This window comes from Tursiops truncatus, chromosome 9, assembly GCF_011762595.2.
Source record: "Tursiops truncatus isolate mTurTru1 chromosome 9, mTurTru1.mat.Y, whole genome shotgun sequence".
NCBI lineage: Eukaryota > Metazoa > Chordata > Mammalia > Artiodactyla > Delphinidae > Tursiops > Tursiops truncatus.
Window position 1 is genome coordinate 53968460 of NC_047042.1, and position 25562 is coordinate 53994021.

Genomic DNA, 25562 nt, shown 5'->3' on the forward strand with positions numbered 1-25562 from the left:
ATTCAGCATATCTCAGACTCTATATATGAATTATATAGGTATTGTACTTTATAGAGGATTGTTTTATTATTGGTTAGGGATAATTTTTCACCCTTTTCTGCAATGTGGAAAAAATAGTTCTCAGAGCAACCTAGTTCTCTTTTTGTGCTATACATACAACTTAAATCAGTAATTCATTTTCTCATGTACTTTGAAACACTAAGAAGATGTTGCCCTGAATTAATCCTGCACGTTTGTCTTTTGTCCAGTGGGAATTTATATTCTCCAGTATAAATCCATCAATCGGTATCTGGTTTATAAGTTTCTAAATAGTTTGAGTAAGTCTCTCTAGAGCTTAATCAACTTTTAATGCATAACCAAAAATTCAGGTGACTACACTTGCAAAGCTGTGAGACAGACTTTGGACCAAAACAGTTCAAAATATTTTAACCCATATTTGAGGAAATAATGTGCTGTTAGAATGGTGGCAGTCTAACTGGAAGCTAGAAAAAAGAAAATGATGGGCCTTGTTTGTTTTGCTATTTGGTCTTTCACATTGCTTTTTCTTTTTGGATATTTTAAAAAACTCTGCAAATGCTAGTCTGCTTATTAAGGTACAAGGACTATGTGCCTGTCATCTTGGTAAGCAAGATTGGCTTAAGTATAAAATTTTACAGAATTATTTATAAATCTAATTTAATATCATTTAAAATCTGCAGACTTTTGAAGTTGTCTTTTTATATAAAGCTTTCTGAAAAAGATATTTAAATTTTTTTCTCAATTATGTTTTTAATTGTATCAAAGTTATTTATGATTTTATATGATTTTAAAAAGTACCTCTTCATAGCCAGTGTTGTAAATAGTAACTTTAGACCATTAGTATTTAAGTGTAATTTTTTTTCTCACAGCACCTTAAAAATTTCTTGATCTTTTCCTTTTTGCTGTTTTAATAGATGCGTCAATATCAATGCTCATTTTGGAAATGACCTGTCAGATGCTATGCAAGTGTTGGATGAAGGCTGCTTTACTCTCCCAGCTTCTCTGAATGAATTAGAGATAATTTGGGCAGAATACTGTCTGGCTCAGGGGAAGATTCAAGCTTGTCAGAATATGGTGGGTTAAGAATTTTTCTCTATGATGATTTTTATCTGTTGAACATAAGAAGATAATGTCTTTCAAGAAAGCAGAAGGACTGCAGATATTGGAATGATACTTTATGTGAAATCTTTAACTTTTACATATCTTCATATTAATAATTTGATTTCTTTTGTTGCCTTGTAAGAAAGGTAGGATAGATAAGTAGTGATTGTGGAAAAAGGGTTAGTTAACCCTTTTGCAGTCCCTTTTGCATGAGAATTTACCTCTCTCTGTTCCCTTGGTAATTTGATGAAATGGTATTTCAGTCATGTTACTGGCAACATTGTTTAGGTAAAAATAAAACCCCTGATTGGTAAATTGTATCTGGACTGGGAGGAACTGTAAACTACAAATACTTGCAACTGGGCATACCCATTGAGGGACCCTGGCAGCTATACCTATAAGAGATGGTGGCTTTTGAGGGGCATGAGGCTTGTAAGCCAGAGTGGCTCCCACAACTGCTAATGTGGATCTTGTCTTCTGGTCTGAGTGGCGTGTTTTATGCTGCATTATAGGACTCTGCCTTACTGTTAAATGCTATCTAAGCCATCCATGTGTGGGTAGGGGAGGGATATGAAGAATGGAATATTTCATGTGACTTCTTCATTAGTGTAGGTAAAAATATATTTATTTCCTCTTGGAATTTTCTTTAGTTTATTATATTGAGCTGAATGGAACTCCTTCTTTTTCATATAAAGATATTTGGTACAACAATCATAGCTTTCCATAGTACCTATGAGCCCTAAACTTGTGTTTGGAGTTGTCCTATCTTAAGTATCGGTGGTTTCTGCCTCTGGGGATTGTACCCTGAAAGTCTTATTTCCTATTCATTCTAGGTTGGCCAGTTGGCAGCGTAACTGGCTCTGAATGAGAAAAGTAAACAGAATAACTAGGCCTTTGAAAATGCCAGGAATGTTTAATTTGGATAAAGGATTCGATTTGGGTTATTTTACATATTAGACCTGGTTACTGGTTACTTCTGATTATGGAAGAAAAAAAGTGACAGAAGTAATAATTTTTGAATCTCTATGAAACACAGGCAGTGTTATAGATACTTTATAAACTTTTCGTACACTAACTTTTAAATATGGGCACTTTCGGGGCTTCCCTGGTGGCACAGTGGTTGAGAGTCCGCCTGCCAATGCAGGCGACGCTGGTTTGTGCCCCAGTCCGGGAAGATCCCACATGCCACGGAGCGGCTGGGTCCGTGAGCCTTGGCCACTGAGCCTGCGTGTCTGGAGCCTGTGCTCCGCAATGGGAGAGGCCACAACAGTGAGAGGCCCGCGTACTGCGAAATAAAAAAAAAAAAAAAAAAGGGCACTTGGCACTTTTGCTCCTCAGGAAACTGAGGCCCACAGGGTTTAAGGAAATTGCTCAAGATTACGTAGTTCTAAATGTTAATATGGAATTTGAACCCAGGTATGTCTGATTACAAAGTGTATTCTAGTTCCATTTAAACCATACTGCCAGTATTAAAATACTTCATCATGTATTTTCAGGTAGTAAGATGAAAAGATGAAAAAGGACTACTTTTTAATTTTTGTTTTGTTTTTGTCATTTGAGCATAGGAAAGTGATTTATCACAGGGAGGGAGAGGGCTTAGTATATACCTAGGACTTGGTATTCTAGTAGAACAAATGTGATTTTTTTTTTTTGAAGCAATTTATTTCCACTACTGCTGATGTTTCAGGACTTACTTTTAGGCTTTATTACCCTAAAGTTCATTTGACAGACTGAAGAGTAGATTATTGGATAAATAGAGAGTCATAATTGTCCCTCAGATAAAGTTGTCATTTTATTTCCCTGCTTGTACATAATTTGGGTCAGTATTGTTATTTTCATTTATATATTTCGCACAGTTCCTTAACTTGATTGCCATGTGTACTTTTTTTTTTAATAAAATTACTTATTTATTTATTTTTGGCTGTGTTGGGTCTTCATTGCTGCTAGTGGGCTTTCTCTAGTTGCGGTGAGCAGGGGCTACTCTTCGTTGCTGTGTGCGAGCTTCTCATTATGGTGGTTTCTCTTGTTGTGGAGCACGGGCTCTAGGCACGCGGGCTTCAGTAGTTGTGGCATGTGGGCTCGGTAGTTGTGGCGCACGGGCTTAGTTGCTCCGTGGCATGTGGGACCTTCCTAGACCAGGGATGGAACCTGTGTCCCCTGCATTGGCAGGCGGATTCTTAACCACTGTGCCATCAGGGAGGCCCACCAGGTATATTTTTGATGAAAGAGATTCTTTTCTTTTGTCTTTATAATTAGTTATATAATGGTCTGGTTGAGCTTACACAAAAAAGAGTATTCTAACATTCAGGCTTTTAAGTGTATGTGCCAGACACTGTTACAGGCAGTAGACACATGCATTTGTTTAAGACGTGGTCCTATCCCTCTATCTACCTTGGGTATTGGCCGGATATATAAATAGATAGTTTTAATATAGTTTGGTAAGTACTATAACAGAGGTAATTCACAGCATTCTTGGATATCTCTCATATCTATTTCCAAACATAGCCTTTTGGGTGAATTGGAGGTTTTATCATGGTGGAGATTAACTGAATCTTGAAAGATAAGTAGATGAAGGAATTGAGGGTGGGCTGAGAGTAGGAAGGAGACAGTGTGTAATTAGCCATAGATACTTGTATAATTTTCTTAAGAAAAGGAAAAATTTTATTGTTGCAGAAATGATAGGAAAAGATGAAGATTAACAGAGAAGAATTGTGGAACGTAAATCTTATTTCTAATTAAGGGAGAGAAAACTGTCATTTTGGTGATCTAAGGAGACAGGTGTTTGTCTGAAGTGTTTACTATGTTTGGAGAATGTAATGTTAAATTTTACTAACTTTAAGAGATCAGTTTTTTTCATAGAGGTCAGTGTGTAAAAGAAAACACCTGATATATTAATGATGGTTATTCTTTTTCTCCTTCCTCCAGAATGAAGGGAATATTTTGATAGCCAAAAGAAATGAAGTACAACAGAAGCTGTACATGGCAGTAGAAGTTTTTATTCTGGAGGTTGATGAGTTACCTCTTAATAAACGCTTGAAAACATTACAGGTTGGAATTTTAAAAGATACTAAATATACATTAAATATACATTAAAATATGTTTATCGTTTGAGAGGTGAAATTAGCATTTACCTTTAGACTTCAGATAGTACTGATGGCTGCAAAAGTTTTTCTCTGATAAATCCTAGTTTCTTTTTAATGGTGTTAAAATTTTATATTGATATATTTAACGTGTTTATGTATGTATATGTATTTATCCTGCAAATAAGGTAAAATGATCAGGCATGTCAGGCTTGCTAGAGCAGCATTCTTTGGGAAAACTCACAGAGACAGGAGCAGTAGCAGGCAGGTGAGTCCCTGTTACCCACTGCATTCTAGCAGAAAATCTAGTAAAGCCATATGTTAGAGTTAGGGAGAGGGATCCTGATCCTTGAGTTATAGGTCTTTTAAGATCTGTGATAGGGGATAGAGTATAGTAGCTGTATGATGTTATGGAACCTTGTCTTTAGTCCTATCCTTTCAGCTCAGAAATGACTAATTTGGAGTGAATGAGTGTGACAATGTTGTCATTCCGCCTGTTAACATAGTCTTTCTACTTATTCACATCTTTTATTATGTTTTTTAATGATGTTTAAAAGTTTTCTCCATAGCGCCTCATGCATTTTCTTCATTTAACTCCAAGACATTTATACTTTTGATTGCTTTTGTGAATGTTATCTTATTTTCCATTTCCTAGTTATTTTTGATGGTGTAGAGGGATACTATTGATTTTTATATATTGATGTCTCTCTGGCAACTCTGCTGAACTCTCTTTTAGTTTTTGTCAGTTGATACTCTGAGCTTTCTGTGTGGTCATATCATTTGAATACAATAACCCTCTTCTACTCCTTCTACCTTTTATGTATCTTAGAATTTTTACTGTTTGTCAGTATCTTTAATACCAAGTTGAATAATAGCTGTCTTGTTTTATACTGTAGGGAATAAGCTTGCTGGAGAATTGGAGAAAAGGATATTCAGGGACATCTGGGCACTGTCTCTTTTTTTTTTTTAACATCTTTATTGGAGTATAATTGCTTTACAATGGTGTGTTAGTTTCTGCTTTATAACAAAGTGAATCAGTTATACATATACATATGTTCCCATATCTCTTCCCTCTTGCGTCTCCTTCCCTCCCACCCTCCCTATCCCACCCCTGTAGGTGGTCACAAACCACCGAGCTGATCTCCCTGTGCTATGCGGCTGCTTTCCACTAGCTATCTATTTTACGTTTGGTAGTGTGTATATGTCCATGCTACTCTCTCACTTTGTCACAGCTTACCCTTCCCCCTCCTCGTATCCTCACGTCCATTCTCTCGTAGGTCTGTGTCTTTTTTTCCGTCTTACCCCTAGGTTCTTCATGACCTTTTTTTTTTTTTTCCTTAGATTCCATATATATGTGTTAGCATACGGTATTTGTTTTTCTCTTTCTGACTTACTTCACTCTGTATGACAGACTGGAATAACCTATACTATTTATGCAATTCCATTTAAGAAAACGGAATTTTCTTAGTGAGGTCCATCCACCTCACTACAAATATCTCAATTTCGTTTCTTTTTATGGCTGAGTAATATTCCATTGTATATATGTGCCACATCTTCTTTATCCATTCATCCGATGATGGACACATAGACATTTCTCCAAAGAAGATATACAGATTGCCAACAAACACATGAAAGAATGCTCAACATCATATTAGAGAAATGCAAATCAAAACTACAATGAGATATCATCTCACACTGGTCAGAATGGCCATCATCAAAAAATCTAGAAACAATAAATGCTGGAGAGGATGTGGAGAAAAGGGAACCCTCTTGCACTGTTGGTGGGAATGTAAATCGATACAGCCACTATGGAGAACAGTATGGAGGTTCCTTAAAAAACTAAAAATAGAACTACCATACGACCCACTACTGGGCATATACCCTGAGAAAACCATAATTCAAAAAGAGTCATGTACCAAAATGTTCACTGCAGCTCTTTTTACAATAGCCAGGACATGGGCATGGTCTCTTTTTGTCCACGTAGATGAAGGTGTAGTTTTCATATTATTGTGTATGGTTCAGGAGCCATTGGAGCCCTGGTTTGAAACATTTTCTTAAATGGAATTGCATAAACAGTACAGGTTATTCCAGAATGGTGAAGTGAGCTTTTCATATAAAAGGATAGTGTTGAAAGAATTCACCTCTCTGCATTGCAGCTTCTACTTTACCCTGTAAAGGTTTATTTCTTCTCATTAACTGTTAGAAAACAGAGGTGAAGGATCGGCAAACAAGGTCATTTTTAAAGCTCTTTTCTTTTTAAAGTTTAATCTTAAAAGAAGTTTTGCCAAATCTGGTTTGTCTCTCTTTCTACTGTTCCCCTCGGTCACCAGTTTATTCTTTTTTTAAAAATTTTTACTGGAGTATAGTTGATTTATAATGTTGTGTTAGTTTCAGGTGTACAGCAAAGTGAATAAGTTACATATATACACTCTCTTTTAGATTCTTTTCCCATGTAGGCCATTGCAGAGTATTGAGTAGAGTTACCTGTGCTATACAGTAGGTTCTTATGAGTTATCTATCTTATATATAGTAGTGTGTATATGTCCCCCCACCCGGAATCATATTTTTCTACATCTGTAACTCTGTTTCTGTTTTGTAGATAAGTTCATTTGTACCCTTTTTTTAGATTCCACATATAAGCAATATCATATGATATTTGTCTTTCTCTGACTTCACTCAGTATGACAATCTCTGGGTCCATCCATGTTGCTGCAGATGGCATTATTTCATTCTTTATTTATGGCTGAGTAATATTCCACTGTATATATGTACCACATCTTCTTTATCCATTCCTCTGTTGATGGACGTTTAGGTTGCTTCCATGTCCTGGCTATTGTAAACAGTGCTACAGTGAACATTAGGGTGCATGTATCTTTTTGAATTATGGTTTTCTCCAGAGCTACATGTAAACGAATGAAATTAGAACACTCCCTAACACCATACACAAAAATAAACTCAAAATGGATTGAAGACCTAAATGTAAGGCTGGATACTATAAACCTCTTAGAGGAAAACATAGGCAGAACACTTTTTGACATAAATCACAGCAAGATCTTTTTCAATCCACCTCCTAGAGTAATGAAAATAAAAACAAAAATAAACAAATGGGACCTAATTAAATTTAAAAGCTTTTGCACAGCAAAGGAAACCATAAACAAAATGAAAAGACAACTTACAGAATGGTAGAAAATATTTGCAAATAAAGCAACTGACAAGGGATTAATCTCCAAAATATACAAATGGCTCATGCCGCTCAATATCAATAAAACAAACAACCCAGTCAGAAAACGGGTGGAAGATCTAAATAGACATTTCTCCAAAGAAGACATACAGATGGCTAAAAAGCACATGAAAAGATGCTCAACATCACTAATTATTAGAGAAATGCAGATCAAAACTACAATGAGATATCACCTCACAGTGGTCAGAATGGCCGTCATCAAAAAGTCTACAAATAATACATGCTGGAGAGGGTGTGGAGAAAAGGGAACCTGCTTGCTCTGTTGGTGGGAATGTAAATTGGTACAGCCACTATGGAGAACAGTATGGAGGTTCCTTGTAAAACTAAGAGTTACCATGTGATCCAGGAATCCCACTCCTGGGCACCGGATTATTCTTTAAGCTTCTCTTTAGTTTGCTGAAAAATAGTTAGATTTTTTTTTTTTCTTCAAGTAAATACTTAAGAAATATAACTTATACTTTGATAATGAGGGTCAAAGAAGTGAAATGTCATGATTTTGATTTCCTCAGCATTTATTGAGATTTTTTTTGTGGCCTACAATACATGGTTAATTTTTCATGACCATTCCTTTTAAGTTCAAAAAGAAAGTATATTCTAGGTTTTCTTTGTGTGCAGTTTCTGACCTATAGCTATTATTTTAAGCTTTAATCTTCTGTATCTTTGCTTAGTTTTTTTATCTGATCAGTTTGGGGATATTTTTGTTATATATTCTAGTTAATATATTGTTATATATTCTGCTTCTTTAAATTGTTCAAAATATTTCATTGCTGTATTGTTGAGTGTTAATGAATTTGTGATTGTTATGTATTTTAAGCTGTTATGTAACATTATTTTTCCCTTATGATGTTTTGGGATAAAATTTTATTTTTGTTTTCTTTTAAAATTCTTATCCCACCTGTCTTTCTGGTTAATATTTGCTTTATATATTTTTTCTTTTTTTCTCCCTTTATTTTAAATGTCTCTCTGAGACAACACACTAACAGATCATTTTTAAAAAGAATCCAACGTGTAAATCTGCCTTTTGATGGGTAGCTTGATTTATATATTTATAATTACTGTTTTATTAGAACTTATTTCTGTGATTATTTTTGTGTTTCTGTTTATCATGGTTTCTTTTTTTCCTCCCTTTTTTTTCACCTTCTACCCCTGATATCTTAGAACATTTTCACTTGCCTCTGGTGTGCCTTTTTGTCTGTCTGTACCTCCCTCCCATGAATCTAACAACCACAATTGTTGTCTAGGATTTTACTCACAGATTGTTACAGATACTGTATATGATAACTCAAGTAACAGACTTTAGAGTTATTTTCTCACTCTTATTTATTTTGTAAATTATTGGATATCTTTTGGTTTACTCTGTATTGGAATACTTTCTTTGAGAATACTTTCAAGGAGGGCTTTGAGTGGTTGACTTTGTGACGTATTGAATGTCTCGGGATATTGTATTTAAACAATTTAAATATTTAAACAATTGCTTACATTTAAGCTCTTTAAATAATTGTTTAATGAGCTACAAAATATTAGGTCCATTTTCTCTTCAGACCTTTGACAATAATAATCCATTGTTTTCTTATTTCAGTAGTTGTTGATATGAGTCTGATTTTTGTTCTTCTGTTACCTTTTTTCCTCCTGGAGCTTGAACATTTTCTCTTGACTTATTTCCTAAATTGCACTGAAACATATATAAGTTTAGATTTAATCTGAGGCAATTCAGTTTGAGGTTTTTCTTTAACTCTAGGAAATATTTGATAATTATTTCTTAAAATACTGTCTCCCCCCCACCTCATTTACATTTTCTTTCATTCTGAGACTTCTGTTAGATGGGTGTTTAAACTTCTGTTCTTTACATATTTTAATTGTTCATTCATTTTTTTCTATCTTTTTATCCCTTTCTGTGTCTTTTTGGAAGGATCCTTGACTTAACCACCTAGTCACTAATTGGTTCTTTTGCTGTAGTTCTTCTGCCACTTAACCAATCCCTTGTGTTCTTTATTTCAAAGATTATTTCTTTCATACTTAATAATTTCAGTTGTTATTCATAGCTACTTGGTTTTGCTTTATGTTTCCAATTTTCTTTCTTTGAGAATATTTGTTATGTTTATTTTGAGTTCTTACTATTATCTGGGCTACTGATTTTGCTTCCTTTTTATAAGGTGGCTTAGTTTATTATATTTCTTTCGGAATGCTTGTATTATTCACACATTTCATCCTCCCCTGTACTTCCCCTCAGGACCTCATATTCTCTTGAAGAATTATAAACTGCCTTAGTGTGCTGTTGTATACATATGTGATAGTGTGGTAATGGGACCTAGGGAGGGGTGAAAGCTTGGACCGTAATTTCACATGGGTTTAGGGAATAGGATGGGGTTGTTACTCAGAACTTCTAGGGTTGCAGTCTGGGCTCAACTACTTCTTATTGGCTTTTCTTCTAGGTGATCTTACTCTTCAGAGGACCTCCCAGTCCTGGGAGGAAAAGAGCCACTGCTCTTTTCCAGGGGCTGCTACCCATGGGTGTAAATGCTACCAGGTATTCAGGGCAAAAGGGAAGAAAAGAGAGTGCTTGGCCAATCCTTTTGTATTGGTTATCAGTTTCTGCCTCATCTAGGTTCTTATACTGTACTTGTATAAATCCTTGCCTCTTGCTTGTGCTGCTGCTTTCCTGCCCAATGTGAGGGAGAAAGAAGGGCGTATGAAGACAGTTCTTGTCCCACAGGATATTCTCTGCTGTGGTACAGGCCTTCTCCCACTTGGTATGACTGTATTCATTCAATGCCAAGCACCAGCCATCTTCTCTCTTTCCAAGGGTTTCTCAGAGTTTTGTGATAAAAATTTCTGGGGTCTATTAAGTTTTCCTCTTGTCTCTGTGACATTTCTAGAGTCTGATTCCTAGAGAGAGCCATCAAGCTCTTTTGTCTCTTCTAAGCCTTTCTAAAAATGCTTTTAAGTGCATACACACACACACACACACATACACACACACATATATGCTTAATGTCTTTCCTTAATTGGAATTATTTGAATGTTTTGGTATGTTTATTTTTACTTAGCAGTAGCTCTTAGAAACTTCCATATCAGGACAAAATAGTAGTGATTCTTATGTAAAGTCAGAGAAAAAAGGATAATTTCTACTTGATTAAAAACCTAAGAATATAAAACCTTCTATTTATAACCTTAATTCACTTAACGTTTACTCTTACAGTCCAAATAAATCACCTTATAGGTAGTCTTATGCTTTTATGTCTAATTATTCTAAGTTTTATTTATAAAATGCTCAAAGATAGGGATTCAACATACTACTTTTCTCTCAGATTCTAATATGGTGCTTGAATCGTAATATAAAATTAATAAACTTTAAAAAACAGAAGTATCTCTCTGCAGGATTTGTCAGCCTCTTTAGAAGCAGTATATGGACAGGCCAAAGAAGGGACAAACTCTGAAGAAATACTGAAGAAATTTTATGACTGGAAGTGTAATAAAAGAGAGTTGTTCACCAGCGTTAGAAGTGAAACAGAGGTTTCTCTACAACATCTTGTAACATGGTTTCAGAGTACCTTAAAGGTAACGAGCTGTTGCCGAGTGGTGTCGTAGCATAAACCAGGGAATGTTTTATTTTTAAATTGTCCACATGTAATTTACTTCTTTCTGAGAGAGAGAGTGAGGGAGGGAGGGAGAGAGAGATAAAAAAGAGAAAAAATATTAATGAGAATATGAATGAGAATGCTGGGATAGAAGAGTGAGGGATTTACACATTTACATTCTCTGTTTAGGACATATATGAAAACAACTTCAGTCAAATTACAGGTGTAAGATAATATCAGTGGAGTTTATTACAAGTCTAGTGTATATTTTACAGCTATGGTATAGAGATAAGGGTATGTGCTTTGAGGGTAGTAGAGCTTTCCTCTTTTTGGTTTCTTTTTTAGCAAGACATATGTGTTTTAACATTAGTTGGCTAACTAGCCATGATTACAATGTTGTTTAGCAGTGTAAATCTTTTAAGTTTTAGTTATCTTAAATATCCTAAAGATATCTAAAGTAAATGGGGAATATTAGTCTCATTTGATATTAGAAAAGGTATCTTGCATATCTTTTTGTTTTTTTAGTTCTTAATTATTATTGTGAAAACATCATGTAATTTCCTAAAAGGCTTGGAGGCATGTGGCGTTGTGTAGTGTACTCAGAACCTTAATTAAATTTTGGCCTAATTTTGTTATTGATTCTGTGTTCTTCTGTGTGCTTTACATCCTCCTGAGCAAAGGGAAAGACACCTATAGTGTCATTTATCTCTCGGTGTGAATGATTTCCAAATATGCAGTTCTAGCTTTGTCTGGGGAAAAAAAAATCTTTAATCTCCTGCTACTTCTAGAACTCTTCATTTTTGGTACTTTCTTATGGATACATTAATGTAACTAAGTTATTTCTTTGTCTTCTTTTGTTATTGATCATAATTGTCTTTCCATTTAGGTTAATTATCTGTTATCCTTTTCTTTCATTTCCGTATCCGTTTCCCAAATCTAGACCTCCATAAACACAAATCTGAACCTCTGAAAGCCGAGTGACTGCTTATGACATTTATGTTCTGTATTATAGTTTGGGCCCCTGATGTCTATTCTATTTAACACCTTATTATAAAGTCTGTTTCCTGATAGAAAGCACCTTAGTTTTCCTAATGAGATGGAAACTATCAGGGTTTAATTTTTAACTTTGAATCTTCATATTCCTTAATGCTAGTGGGTCATCATTAAGTACCAGGTATAATCATACCCCTTCTTTGTATAAACGCTGATATTGTCTGCCCACTACCTGTCAGATTTAAACTTGCTACCTGAGCAGTCAAGTTTCTTTACCAGTATTTAGTCAGACTGCCTCTTTTACTGTTCCCCCAAAACATCTTGGTCTTGTCCCTGTTTTTTTTTCATAATTTTCCTCTGTATTGTCCTCTCATCTCTCTTAATCACTAATTACCTAAACAAAAATCTGTGTTTTCTTTAGGCATGTGAGGTGTGTATACCTTTTCTTTCTGGTGCATAAGTTTTGTGAGGGTTGTACTTTAAGATTCTTGTGTTTATTTCCCCCTATGTATGCCCAGTACATAGGTTAATGCTCTGCTCCAGGTATAAGGACACAATACTAATTGAAATAATTAAATGAGATACTTCATGTTTTTTATTTTTGCACACGAGGCCTTTGATCTATCTGTGGAAGAATCACTGACTTCTGAAGACACAATTGGTAATATTGATGAAATCCTAGAAAAGGCTGGGTCAAGTGTCTGCAAAGAGCTGGAGATATCTCTGATTGTGAGTATTGATAGTCTTATTACTGCTTCCTTTGAAGCAAAGTGGTTTCCTTACTAGGTAGAGTGTTAAGACTAGTCTTAGCTTTCCTCGTAAAGGCCTATTTGAGATAGTAACACCGTCAAGTTCTAATCCAAATACAGTGTGAAGTCTTATTCTTCCACAGGGTGGTTGGTATTTTGATTTTAGTAGGATATTTCACATGAAAAAAAATCTAATGTTTAATTCCAGGAAAACAACTCTTTTTTTTTTTAACAGATTTATTTATTTATTTTTGCTGTGTTGGGTCTTCGTTTCTGTGCGAGGGCTTTCTCCAGTGTGGCAGGCGGGGGCCACTTTTCATCACGGTGCATGGGCCTTTCACTATCGCGGCCTCTCTTGTTGCGGAGCACAGGCTCCAGATGCACAGGCTCAGTAGTTGTGGCTCACGGGCCTAGTTGCTCCGCGGCATGTGGGATCCTCCCAGACCAGAGCTCGAACCTGTGTCCCCTGCATTAGCAGGCAGATTCTCAACCACTGCGCCACCAGGGAAGCCCCAGGAAAACAACTCTTAATCTGAGTGTGTCAGCTTTCGTTAGCACTTGATTCTTGAGTCCGTCATACCCAGTGACTGTAAGTGTAAGATAAGACTCTTTAGAGTTTGTGAAAACTTGAAATAAAATCTGAAACAGCTCTTGGAAGTGGATACACAAGTTTGATTAGTAGCTCCCTTTCCCTACTGTGTATACTCTCTTTTGCTGTGTAAAGTTAAAAATTAGTGTATTTTGTAATGTTAATATTGCTCACTGGAACTCTTAACCAGTTTCTCAGGCTGCCTACCAAAGTCTCATTGGTTATGTTCTTTATTTTGCTTGTTTCTCTTTACCTTTTGTGATTTTATAAAGATTGGCATTAAAAAATACGCATTACTATATTTCCCTATTGTCAAATTGTCCTTATTTAGATGGTTTAGTCAGGCTTGATTTTAGAAGGGGTTGTTAACAGATATCTAAAAATAAAGTGTTGAAGTTCTATATATTGTTTAGTTCTTACATTTAGCATAACAGTATCCCTGATTTCCTTTAACACTCTACTTCAGACAGCTTTAAGTATAATAGCGTTATGGGAATAAAATTTCCTGTATGAACATCTTTGATATCAATCTCTCTTCTCCCTAGAAAAATATCTATGTTTAAGAAATACTTTGAAATAGATATAGAAATTCGTTAAGGATATCATTTTAAAGTGTATCCATTGTTATCGAAGGTTTTAACTATTTTGTATTCCTTTGTATATAAATCTGTGTGTATGATTTCATTTAGGAGCAAGGTGATGCAGACAAGGAGATCACTTTAAATGCATATAGTCAAGTAGTACAAAAGATCCGTTCAGAGGAAAGGCTTATTGCCACAGTACAATCCAAGTACAAGGACAGTGTTGAGGTTGGATTATGCTTTATATTATTGGTCTTATATACTGATGCTTTGAAATTTTTAATACTTAAACTTTGCTCAAGTAGTTTAATACCCAGTGTGTAGATAAATTATTTACTATTGTAGAAAAACACTATAGCCATTGTTAGCTGGTATATAATTAATAATTATATTCTGTAATTCTGATAATTCATCCTGTAGTGGAAATGACATTTCACTGATATAAATATATTGAGATTTTTTTATTGTCTTAAATCTTTGATTTTCTTATGTCCTTTAAAACATAACTTTTATCATTTTCTTTTTTTTTTTTTTTTTTTTTTTTTTTTGCGGTACACGGGCCTCTCACTGCTGTGGCCTCTCCCGTTGCGGAGCACAGGCTCCGGACGTGCAGGCTCAGCGGCCATGGCTCACGGGCCCAGCCACTCCGCGGCGTGCGGGACCTTCCCGGACCAGGGCACGAACCCATGTCCCCTGCATTGGCAGGCAGACTCTCAACCACTGCGCCACCAGGGAAGCCCTCATTTTCTTTTTGCCTATACAAGTTTACAGTAGAAAACTTGCTATATACAGAAAGATAAGAAATAAAAACATTGATTATAGTCCCCTTTGCTTAAGAGATACTTACTGCTAGTTTCAGAGTATTTCCTTTGTGAATGGTGACTTATATGTATGTATGAATATTATGTACACTGCATCATTTTGTAAACTGTTTTGAAAATGTTTTCTTCATTTAATTGTGTATTATAAACATTTGCCCATATGATTAATAATTCTTGTATACGGTCATTTTGAGTGATTAAAACATCATCTCTTGCATAGATGTACAGTGTTATTTAACCTTTCATCTATCAGATGTTAAGGTTACTTCCATTTTTTTTTTTTTTACCATAAATAACACTGTACATAATCTTATTTTTTTTTTTAATTTTTTATTTTTTGGTACGCGGGCCTCTCACTGTTGTGGCCTCTCCCGTTGCGGAGCACAGGCTCTGGACGCACAGGCTCAGCGGCCATGGCTCACGGGCCCAGCCGCTCCACAGCATGTGGGATCTTCCCGGACCAGGGCACGAACCCATGTCCCCTGCATCAGCAGGCGGACTCTCAACCACTGCGCCACCAGGGAAGCCCTGTACATAATCTTTGTACATAATTTTGTGTGTATTTCCTCAAATAGAGTCCTAAAAATTGTTAATTACTAAGTCAAAAGGAATGAACATTCTTAAAACTTGATACATATTGTCAAACTACTTTTGGGAAGGGTAATTTCAATTTACATCCTCACTAGAAATTCAATTTGCATTTTCTGTAGCAAAGTGTGTCTCACTGCGTGTCTCAGCTTGAAATATTTTTTCCCGTTGTTTCTTTGATTGCTAGAATGATACTCTTCTAAATAGATATGTGGATAATTAAGAAATCAGTGGGTAGAATTGTCTTGTTGAAAATTGAAGTATTTCTTATTTCAATCTGAACTCAGTAAATACTAGTTGAATCTTAATAGAAAATTAATGAGTGGTCAGGAAGCGACTGTTCGATTAATATTGTTGTCTGTGTGTTGAAAATATAACAACTCTTTCTCTCACTTAGTTTAAGAAACAGATTATTGAATGTTTAAATAAGAGCCCCAATGTGGATCACTTGCTGTCCATTAAAAAGACACTGAAAAGCTTAAAGGCTCGACTGAGATGGAAATTGGTTGAAAAGAATAATTTGGAAGAAGTAAGGAAACAGTTGGTTCTTAGTGAACTCTGTGTGTACCTCATTTTATTTATGCGTAAGAGTAATGCATAAATACACTCTTTAAAATTATTCACATTTTGTTTTATTTTTCCCTTCTGTGTTTGTGTTTAAATAAAATAACTACGTTAATAGTGTAAACATTTTCCCATGTCATGAAGTGCTTTAAAAATACATTTTACATCTTTGCCTTGGTTGTTAGTAAGATAAGCATTTTCGAATAATTTAAAAAACTGTTGATAATGGACTGTTATAATGTCTATTAAAAACAAGCCTGCTACATGCTGCAAGGCAATGGGGTACTCCCCCAAAGGCAGAATTTTGTTGTAAAGATCAGGATGTCTTTTGTTAGCTCTCTTTTTAATGGCTGGACATACTATTTCTTGCAAATAGTTTAAGTTGTTTTCATATTATAATAGAACTGGAAGAATTAGGACACTTTAAACTGGACTAAACCTCCTTCTTTAGGCTTGAAACTGTGAATAAACTGGCATTCTTTGTTTCCTTGAACAAAGAATTTACTTGTCAAAGGGATTTACATTATATCTTAATCCAACTTGAGTTAGCTTTCTTCCTCATTGGAGCATTTAAGCATGGAGTAGAGCTAATTTAATAGTTTAAAATTTTTCTAGTTTTATCCTATTTTGGGCTGTGGGGAATGGGGTCTTTTTTAGTTTAATTTTTTAACTTTTATAGAAACATCTAACTTTGAAAACATGTACCTTTTAAGGAGGCTTGTTAATTATCTTAGAGTTTTATGGAGTCTTTGTGAGTCCTACATTGTCTTTCTTGTAGTAGACATGCCACATGTTTACTAATTTTTTAAAAATCAAATCTTACATAGAAAAAGGTTCCAGGGAGTTTAATTGTATTCTGGTTCCTATTCTTGACATTTACTTTATGGTGGCAGTTGGTCATCTTAGAGAAAATGTACAGCAAATTAAGAGATAAGAAAAATCTATGTAATTAATTTTATGACTTTATTTTTATAATTCCTTTTTGTAGGTTTTGGAAAAGTCAGGATTAGAATAAACTAATAAATATTAATTCGACAAGTGTTATGAGAGATTGTTATGTGCTAGGTATAGAAGGATGAATAGAAATCAGACAGAGTGATTTGCTGTAGAAGTTGCATTAATTCTTACTAGGAAGACTTGTTTTGAGTCTACTTTCATAAGTCTATAAGGTCACTTTTTTCTTTCTGATTAAAGTCCGATGACCATGATGGATCTGAGATTGAGGAAATAAAACAGGAAATAACTCAGTTGCAGAATAGTGTCTTTCAGGAAATTTATCATGAGCGGGAGGAATATGTAAGTATTTGATGCTTTGAAATTTTGAATTAGTTTCTACTGTAAAAATTGAATTCAAATATCCATTTTTATGAAGTGTACTATAATCAAAAGATCAGAGATTATATTGGCATAGTTAAGTTGGTATAGTAATGTTTGTGAATTTAGAAATTAATTTCTGATGACAAAATAATTCATAACCATTGTGCCAAATGTGAAAACTACAGAAAAGTATAAGGAAGAAGAAACATCATCTGTAATGTTCTCACTCAGTGGTAACAGTAGTATAATCACATTTAAGTTTTGAGTTTACTTCCTTTTAGTTTGCTTTCTGCTTGTTTTTACAAGAATCGAGATCATAACAGACACTTTTGCATATTGCTTGTTTTCTGTTGAAGATAAAGCCTAAAGTTTTTTTCCTTTATTAAAATCTGTATGAACATCATTTTAGCTTAAAACTGCAATGAAAACATTAATAGGGCATCATAATTTAGTTGAAGAATATAACAAAATAAAACTACTGGGTTGGGGGAAAATTCTACCATGAATTTTTGTGACTTTGGAAGAGTTAGTCAGCATATTTTGTCTTTAAAATGGAAAGAATATTGTATTTTATGTTTCAGGGATGTTATGGGAAAGAAGATAAGAAACAGTGCCTCTGAAAAATAAAAATACTATGAAAATAATAGGCATTTTAAGTGTTATGCATTATTTAGCAAACTTATCTGACAGTGTGTGCTTCATTGTTCACCTTATGAACCTTGGATAAAATAGCTATCTCCCAGGAACTTGATAAGTATCTAGAAGTTTTACTGAATAAACATGTGATGTGACTTTTCTAAGGATTCTCAATTTACACATTTGCTTCAAAGTAGCTTTTGCAGAGCTACATGTTAATTTTTTCTTTCAAGGCTTTTATGATTTTTTTCTTCCTAACATGAAATAGCCATTATTTTAAAATGTTACTGTGTTCTGTTTTGTTCTGTGTTTGTACTGTGTTCTACTATTTTGAGAAATAGTCACAATTTTATGACTCAAATTGGTTTTACATGACACTTTTTCATTTTAGCTTGTGAATGAGTATGGACTTTTGACCTTAGGCAAGCTTTTGTGCCTGTATATGTATATTAAGCTTAAAATTGGTAATTAAGTTTTTCTTCTGTTAGTAAGATGGTAATTTAGAACCAAATGACTCTTGGTTTTCGTTTAATATTTCTTGTAGCAGAAGGCCAAATCAGTGATTATATATTTTATGAGGTTATATATATTATTAGATTATATATCTTGTTAGATATATAATAAGGGAGTTACCAACATGTCACAATTGAATGTATATTGATCTATAATAAAAATATTTTTTAAATTTAGGAGAAGCTGAATAGCTTGGTACAGAAATGGTTCCCTGAGCTTCCTCTACTTTATCCTGAAATAGGATTACTTAAGTACATGGTAAGCTTTGTTTCCCCTGAGAATTACTATTCTGCAGAGAGTGTTGAAAAGTGATGACGTTAACATTATATGTTAGTGTTAAATTTATAATATCCTTACTTTATGAAAATGTTCCTGAGGAGTGGTTTTTAGGTATTATTAGAACTTTTCTCAAGACTGTCTTTAATACTTGCATACTATATTTATATCAATTTGCATGTTTTTTATGTCAATTTTTATATCAATTTGCATGTTTTCCTTTGTTTTCTCTTTTCCTCATACCCACTCAATACATTGCATGGCACTTATTTGAATTACAGGTGTTTATTTTTTGAAGTGATGAAGCAGTTTAGCTTCTGTTCCAGGTTAGAATAAAAGCAGGACCGGACACTGGGCTTCCCTGGTGGCACAGTGGTTGAGAGTCCACCTGCCGATGCAGGGGACGCGGGTTCGTGCCCCGGTCCGGGAAGATCTCACGTGCCGCGGAGCGGCTGGGCCCGTGAGCCATGGCCTCTGGGCCTGCGTGTCCGGAGCCTATGCTCCGCGGCGGGAGAGGCCACAGCAGTGAGAGGCCCGCGTACCACACACAAAAAAAAGCAGGACACTGATAGTCATGAGGAATTTAAACAGAATTTATCTTTTAAGTTAAAGCAGGCAGGATTCAAAGTCTGGGAGATCAGTGTATTAGAAGGACTCTGTGGAGCAGGATTGGTAAACTTCGGCTCTCAGAGCAGAATCTGTTAGCTCTGTGTTTTATGTTGTCTGCTAGGGATGAGGGACTAGATGAGATGTTTATTCTTTTCTTTTTATTTTTAATTTTATTTATTTATTTTTGGCTGCATTGGGTGTTCATTGCTACACGTGGGACTTTGTCTAGTTGCGGCGAGTGGGGGCTACTCTTTGTTGCGGTGCATGGGCTTCTCATTGTGGTGGCTTCTCTTGTTGCGGAGCACAGGCTCTAGGCACGCAGGCTTCAGTAGTTGTGGCTCGCAAGCTCTAGAGCACAATCTCAGTAGTTGTGGCTCACGGGCTGAGTTGCTCCACGGCATGTGGGATCTTCCCGGACCAGGGCTCGAACCCGTGTCCCCGGCATTGGCAGGCGGATTCTTAACCACTGCGCCACCAGGGAAGCCCAAGATGTGTATTCTTTAAGATTGTCATTAAGTCCATGATAATAGCTTAAATACAGTACATAAAGGGATGTTCACATAGACTTGTGAACTCATAAATATGTAAGATTAATAAGTCCCATAAATTGTTAAAGCAATTACTGTATAATCTTTTCAGACTGAACTTTAAAATAATGTAGTGTTTTCCTTGCAATTATTTAACTCTTGCTTAGAGACTCTCTCTTATAGGATGGGTGAGTGAATATGTGGTGCTATATAGGACTTGAAAATTAATTTTAAAAATATGCTAATCTGTTTTATTGTGGAAGATTATAAAAGGTTCGAATTGTGGCTTATGGATGCCTTTAATTATTTTAAGATGTTTTCCTGTGATGTATCCTTAGGAAACCCCTGTGGATTATGTATTGTGGCTTACTTAAATATGCTGACAACACTTTAAAAAAAAAAAAAAATCACAACCCCTCTTACTAAAACTCTACCATAGTAAAACTCAGCTTGATTTAAAATGTTGATAGTCATGTTTTAGTGCAAAAAAATTATTCCTTTTAAAAAGTAGCAGAAATACCTAGTAGAGTTAAATTATTTAAAAGCCATTTTCACTTCTGAGGATTCCACTTCAGAGGCAGGGGTGTTAGAGTTCACAGTAGTCATAATTTTTAGACATCTCATTCCCATTGTACAGTCTCCTTTTTATTTGTCATCATTTTAATATTTTTTAGGAAACACATGAAGTTTTCCAAGTAAACATCAGGGTCCCTTGGAAGCACGTCTGGTTCCTCCCAGTCATCTTAAGAATCTGTTAGAGAGCTGTTGCAATGATTAAACGTATGGTCGTTACATTTTGGGTGGGAGTTCAAGAGTCAGGAAATAGAAAAAATATGAAACTTTAAATATTTTTATTTATTGGTGTCTCCAGTAGGGTTGATGTCCAGTCCATCTAATAGTATGTAACTAATTTTGTTGGTTATTTAAAAGTGGTGGGATTATTTGGATTCTTCAACTGTAACAAAAACTTGTGCCTAGAACTCTGGTGGTCTTCTTACAATGAGCTTGGAAAGGGATCTTCTTGATGCTGAGCCCATGAAGGAACTTAGCGGGAAGCGTCCTTTGGTATGTTCTGAGGTTAACGGGCAGATAATTCTTTTAAAGGTAAGTTCTTTGGTCTTGTGGGAGATTCAGAAGTACAAAGGGGAGTGTTGGTGGTACTTTTCAGGAAAGTAAAGACCCACTGTTTATTTTCTAAATTATGTGAATTGACTGGTATGATGATTATGCTTCCAGTGTGGTTGCCGGAACTAATTTTGAATTTAAAGTTTCTCTCATTTCCCTAAATAATGTATGTCTTTAATAGAATATACTTGCTTTCCTTTTTTTCGGGTGAACTTATTACATTCTAGCCAAGAGCCTTTTAAAATTCTTGTTTTTCTTACATTTCTCTTTGAAATCTCAACTATTTTGCCAACACAGTCTTCTGTTCTTTGATTTCTTCTCTTCATTGACCTGGAAAACTGTTAATCATGATAGTAGGATAATTACTTTGGCTTTAGTGAATGCATATTGTAGAGTGTATATTAAGCTACTGGTAGAAATGTTCTTTTCTTTCTATATCATATCATTTAAAGCAGATAGAAAAAGTATTAAAAAAATAAATTTAGTTATATTTTAACTTATATAAAAATCTAATTTAAGTTGGAATGATATATAATTAGAGTGAGATTTTTAATCTTGGAATTGCCAGTCCCTCTTTTTTTTTTTTTTTGGTACAAGGGCTATTCTGTGGATGTCGACACAGAAGCCAGGGTAATTCAGAGAGCAGCCGCGTATCACAGAGCTTGGAGAGAAGCTAAAGAAGAGTCTGGGTTGCTACCATTGATATTCCTATTTTTGTGTAAGGTAAAGTTTTTATGCTAATCTCTTGCAGAAAACATTTTATTTAAAGTGCGTTTTAGCTCCAAGCTTTAGAGAAGTAATTAATTCCTTTTAACTTTTTAAAAATTGAAGTATATAGTTGATTTACAATATTGTGTTAGTTTCAAGTGTACAGCATAGTGATTCAGTATATTTGCAGATTATATTCCATTACATGATAATGGGTATAATTCCCTGTGCTAAACAGTAAATCCTTGTTGCTTATCTATTTTATATATAATAGTTTGTATTTGTTAATCCCATACCCCTAATTTGTCCCTCCCACTTTCCCTCCCCCCTTTGGTAACCACAAGTTTGTTTTCTATGTCTGTGAGTTTGTTTCTGTTTTGTATATATGTTCATTTGTATTATTTTTTAATTCTACGTATGTGATATCATATAGTATTTGTCTTTCTCTGACTTATTTCACTAAGCATGATATTCTCTATCCATGTTGTTGCAAATGGCAGTATTTCATTCTTTTAAATGGCTAATACCACATTGTATATCTACCACATCTTCTTAATCCAGTCATCTATTGATGGGCATTTGGGTTGCTTCCATGTCGTGGCTATTGTAAATAGTGCTGTTATGAACATTGTGGTGCATGTATCTTTTAGAATAAGTTTTTTTTGTTTTTTCCGGATATATACCCAGGAGTGGAACTGCTGGATCATATGGTAGTTCTATTTTTAGTTTTTTGAGGAACCTCCATACTGTTTTCCATAGTGGCGACACCAATTTACATTCCTACTGACAATGTATAATGGCTCCCTTTTGTCCACATCTTCTCCAGAATTTGTTATTTGTAGATTTTTTGATGATACCCGTTATGACAGGTGTGAGGTGATACCTCATTGTGGTTTTGATTTGCATTTCTCTAATAACTAGTGATATTGAGCATCTTTTCATGTACCTGTTAGCCATCTGTATGTCTTCTTTGGAAAAATGTCTATTCAAGTCTTCTGCCCATATTTTGATTGGTGTTTTTTGATATTGAGTTGTATGAGCTTTTTGTATATTCTGGATATTAACCCCTTGTTAATCGCATCATTTGTGAATATTTTCTCTCATTTCGTAGGTTGTCTTCATTTTGTTGATAGTTTCCTTTGCTGTGCAAAAGCTTTTAAGTTTAATTAGACAGTCTTTTCAAAAGGTGGTGCTAGGCATGTAAAACAAAGAAATTAGAGCATTCCCTTACATCATATATAAAAATAAACTCAAAATAGTTTGAAGACCTAAATGTAAGACATAAAACCATAGAACTCCTGGAAGAGAACGTAGAAGAAACAGTCTGACATAAATTGTAGCAATATTTTCTCCTATCTGTCTCCCAAGGCAAAAGAAATAAAAGCAAAACTAAACAAACGGGGCCTAATTAAACTTAAAAGCTTTTGCACAGCACAGAAGTAATTCTTTCCAGAAAAGTTATTTTGTACAGTCATTGTATACTAAAAATATATTGAAGAATTTTTCACTTAGATTCTCGTTCTCTGTTTTGCTTCTCAGTCTGATCCTATGGCTTATCTGATGGTCCCATACTATCCTAGGGCAAACCTGAGTGCTATTCAATCCAGCATGCCTTTAACTTTAGAAGTAAGTAAAAAAAACCTTATTTCCATGGATGTATTAAATGAGAAAAATAACATCTAAAGTTTATTGAGGATATACTACATGCTTTATACAGTGTACAGTTTTGACTCATTTTGTTTAATTGTCATATCAGCCCTGTGATATGAGTTATCCTATTATATACAGATTAGAAAAATGAGGCTCACAGAGATTAATGTGACTTGCACAGGGTCCCTCATCCAGTGGCTGAGTTGGGACTTGGAATTGGGTCTTTTTGGCACCAAAGCCCATCCTTATAACTATTAAGTTGTACTGTATGTAAATTGTGTAGTATAGCACTTGGTATTTTAAGTTTTAAGCAATAGCTTTAATTTCTATTGTAAATTTATATTAGTAATAACAATAAAGGATGCCCAGATTCTTGCTACCCAGTAACACTTTTTCAGTCTCTTTTTCTTTTTTAGATGCCTTCTGCTCATTATTTGTAATCCAAGTCTTCTTAGAGACTGTAGTCTCTAAGTCATACACACACACACACACACCCCCCCCCCCCCACACACACACACCCCCCCACACACACACACCCACACACACACACACACATGGTATTACCAGTTACATAATCAGGACTTCTGTCCTTTAATTCTTTCTCTATTGCTGTATTCTTTTTAAAGGTTCATTTGGAGGAAGCTTAGTCACTTCTGGAAAAGTCTTTTAGTTAGAGAAAATGTTCAGCTGTTAAAATGATTTGTCTACTTCCTGACTTCTTTTGTATGTATTTGTCTGTAGGAAGCTTTAAAGGTCATGAAAGGTGTTGCCCAGGGCCTGCATACATTGCACAAGGCTGACATAATTCATGGATCACTTCATCAGAACAATGTATTTGCTTTAAACCGTCAACAGGGAATTGTTGGAGATTTTGACTTCACCAAATCTGTGGTAAAATATAGTGGTTTTGTAAATAAGTTCTAGACTTCATTTAGTATTATTAGGCAGTAGTTCAGCACTTTTATATCATATGGTAATTTATTATAAGACCTTTGCCTTCAGTTAAGGTGTGTCATATAGTGCAAGCAATTATGTGTTATCAGGTGGGTGCTGGAACAAGAGTTTCTAAAGTTGTGCATTATATTTTTTAACCGTAAGTCTTAGGAGCAGCCTGAAATTACAGTCAATGGCATTGACAGCATTAGCATTAATCAGTTAATTCATCAAGAAACATTTAGTTGCTGGAAGTACACAAGGAAAACTAGGTGGCCATCTCCTGTCTCCCAGTCTACTGGTGCCCTTCCCCTCGATAGATTAAATTTAGATATACATACTTTGCTATTTTTTGATTAATGGGCATTTTTAGAAACTTGGGAACCTTGGACTTTTCCACTTAATTCAAGTTCGAGTTTGATGACATTGCCTGTGAATTTTGGTGTCATGTTACCTCAGAAGAGGCAATTTGTGGGAATAACAATATCAGACAATTAAAGAGCATATTGTGATCTTTTTTTTTTTTTTTCTTTTTGGTAGAATGGGCAGTTTCAAAATACAATCACGAGGGGCTTCCCTGGTGGCGCAGTGGTTGAGAGTCTGCCTGCCGATGCCGGGGACACGGGTTCGTGCCCTGGTCCGGGAAGATCCCACATGCCGCGGAGCGGCTAGGTCCATGAGCCTGCGCGTCCGGAGCCTGTGCTCCGCAACAGGAGAGGCCACAACAGTGAGAGGCCCATGTACCACAAAAAAAAGTATATATATACAATCACGAGGGAGCAGTTCTCTTTGTTAAAATAACAGCTTTATTGAGATATAATTCACATACCATAATGTGTATAATTCACTACTAATCTTAATATGGTCAAAAAGTTCTGCATCAGTCACCACTGTCTAATTCCAGAACGTTTTTTATCACCCTCAAAAAGAAACCCCATACCGGTTTGCAGTTACTCCCTCTTTCTTTCTCTACTCAGCCTCTTGGAAACCGCTAATCCATTTTCTGTCCCTATGGATTTGCCTCTTCTGGACATTTCCTATAAATGGAATCATGTGTGGCCTTTTGTGATTGACTTATTTCACTCTGCGTAATGTTTTAAAAGTTCATCCATGTTGTAGCATGTGTCTAAACTTCATTCCCTTTTAAAAATGCCCAAATAATATTTCGTTGTATGGATATGCCATATTTTGTTTTTACCTTCGTCAGTTTGTGGGCATTTGGGTTTCCACTTTTTGATTATTATGAATAATGCTGCTATGAAAATCAGTATACAAGTTTTTGTGTGGAGATATGTTTTCTTGGGAGTGGAATTGTTGGGTTATATGGTAACTCTTCTGTGTTTCACCGTTTAATGAACAAAACTG

At 35.2% G+C, this 25562-nt stretch overlaps 1 protein-coding gene across 1 annotated transcript in view; it reads left to right on the forward strand.

Annotated features, from left to right (window-relative positions):
• The window catches only part of STK31 (serine/threonine kinase 31), an 82365-nt gene that overhangs the window by 23915 nt on the left and 32888 nt on the right, over positions 1 to 25562 (forward strand). The window contains 12 exon segments of the mRNA XM_019931277.3: positions 933 to 1092; positions 4045 to 4167; positions 10819 to 10998; positions 12624 to 12740; positions 14039 to 14158; positions 15737 to 15868; positions 17098 to 17199; positions 18547 to 18627; positions 20760 to 20885; positions 21504 to 21629; positions 23154 to 23240; positions 24006 to 24155. Of these exon segments, the coding sequence (XP_019786836.2) occupies positions 933 to 1092; positions 4045 to 4167; positions 10819 to 10998; positions 12624 to 12740; positions 14039 to 14158; positions 15737 to 15868; positions 17098 to 17199; positions 18547 to 18627; positions 20760 to 20885; positions 21504 to 21629; positions 23154 to 23240; positions 24006 to 24155 (1504 nt within the window).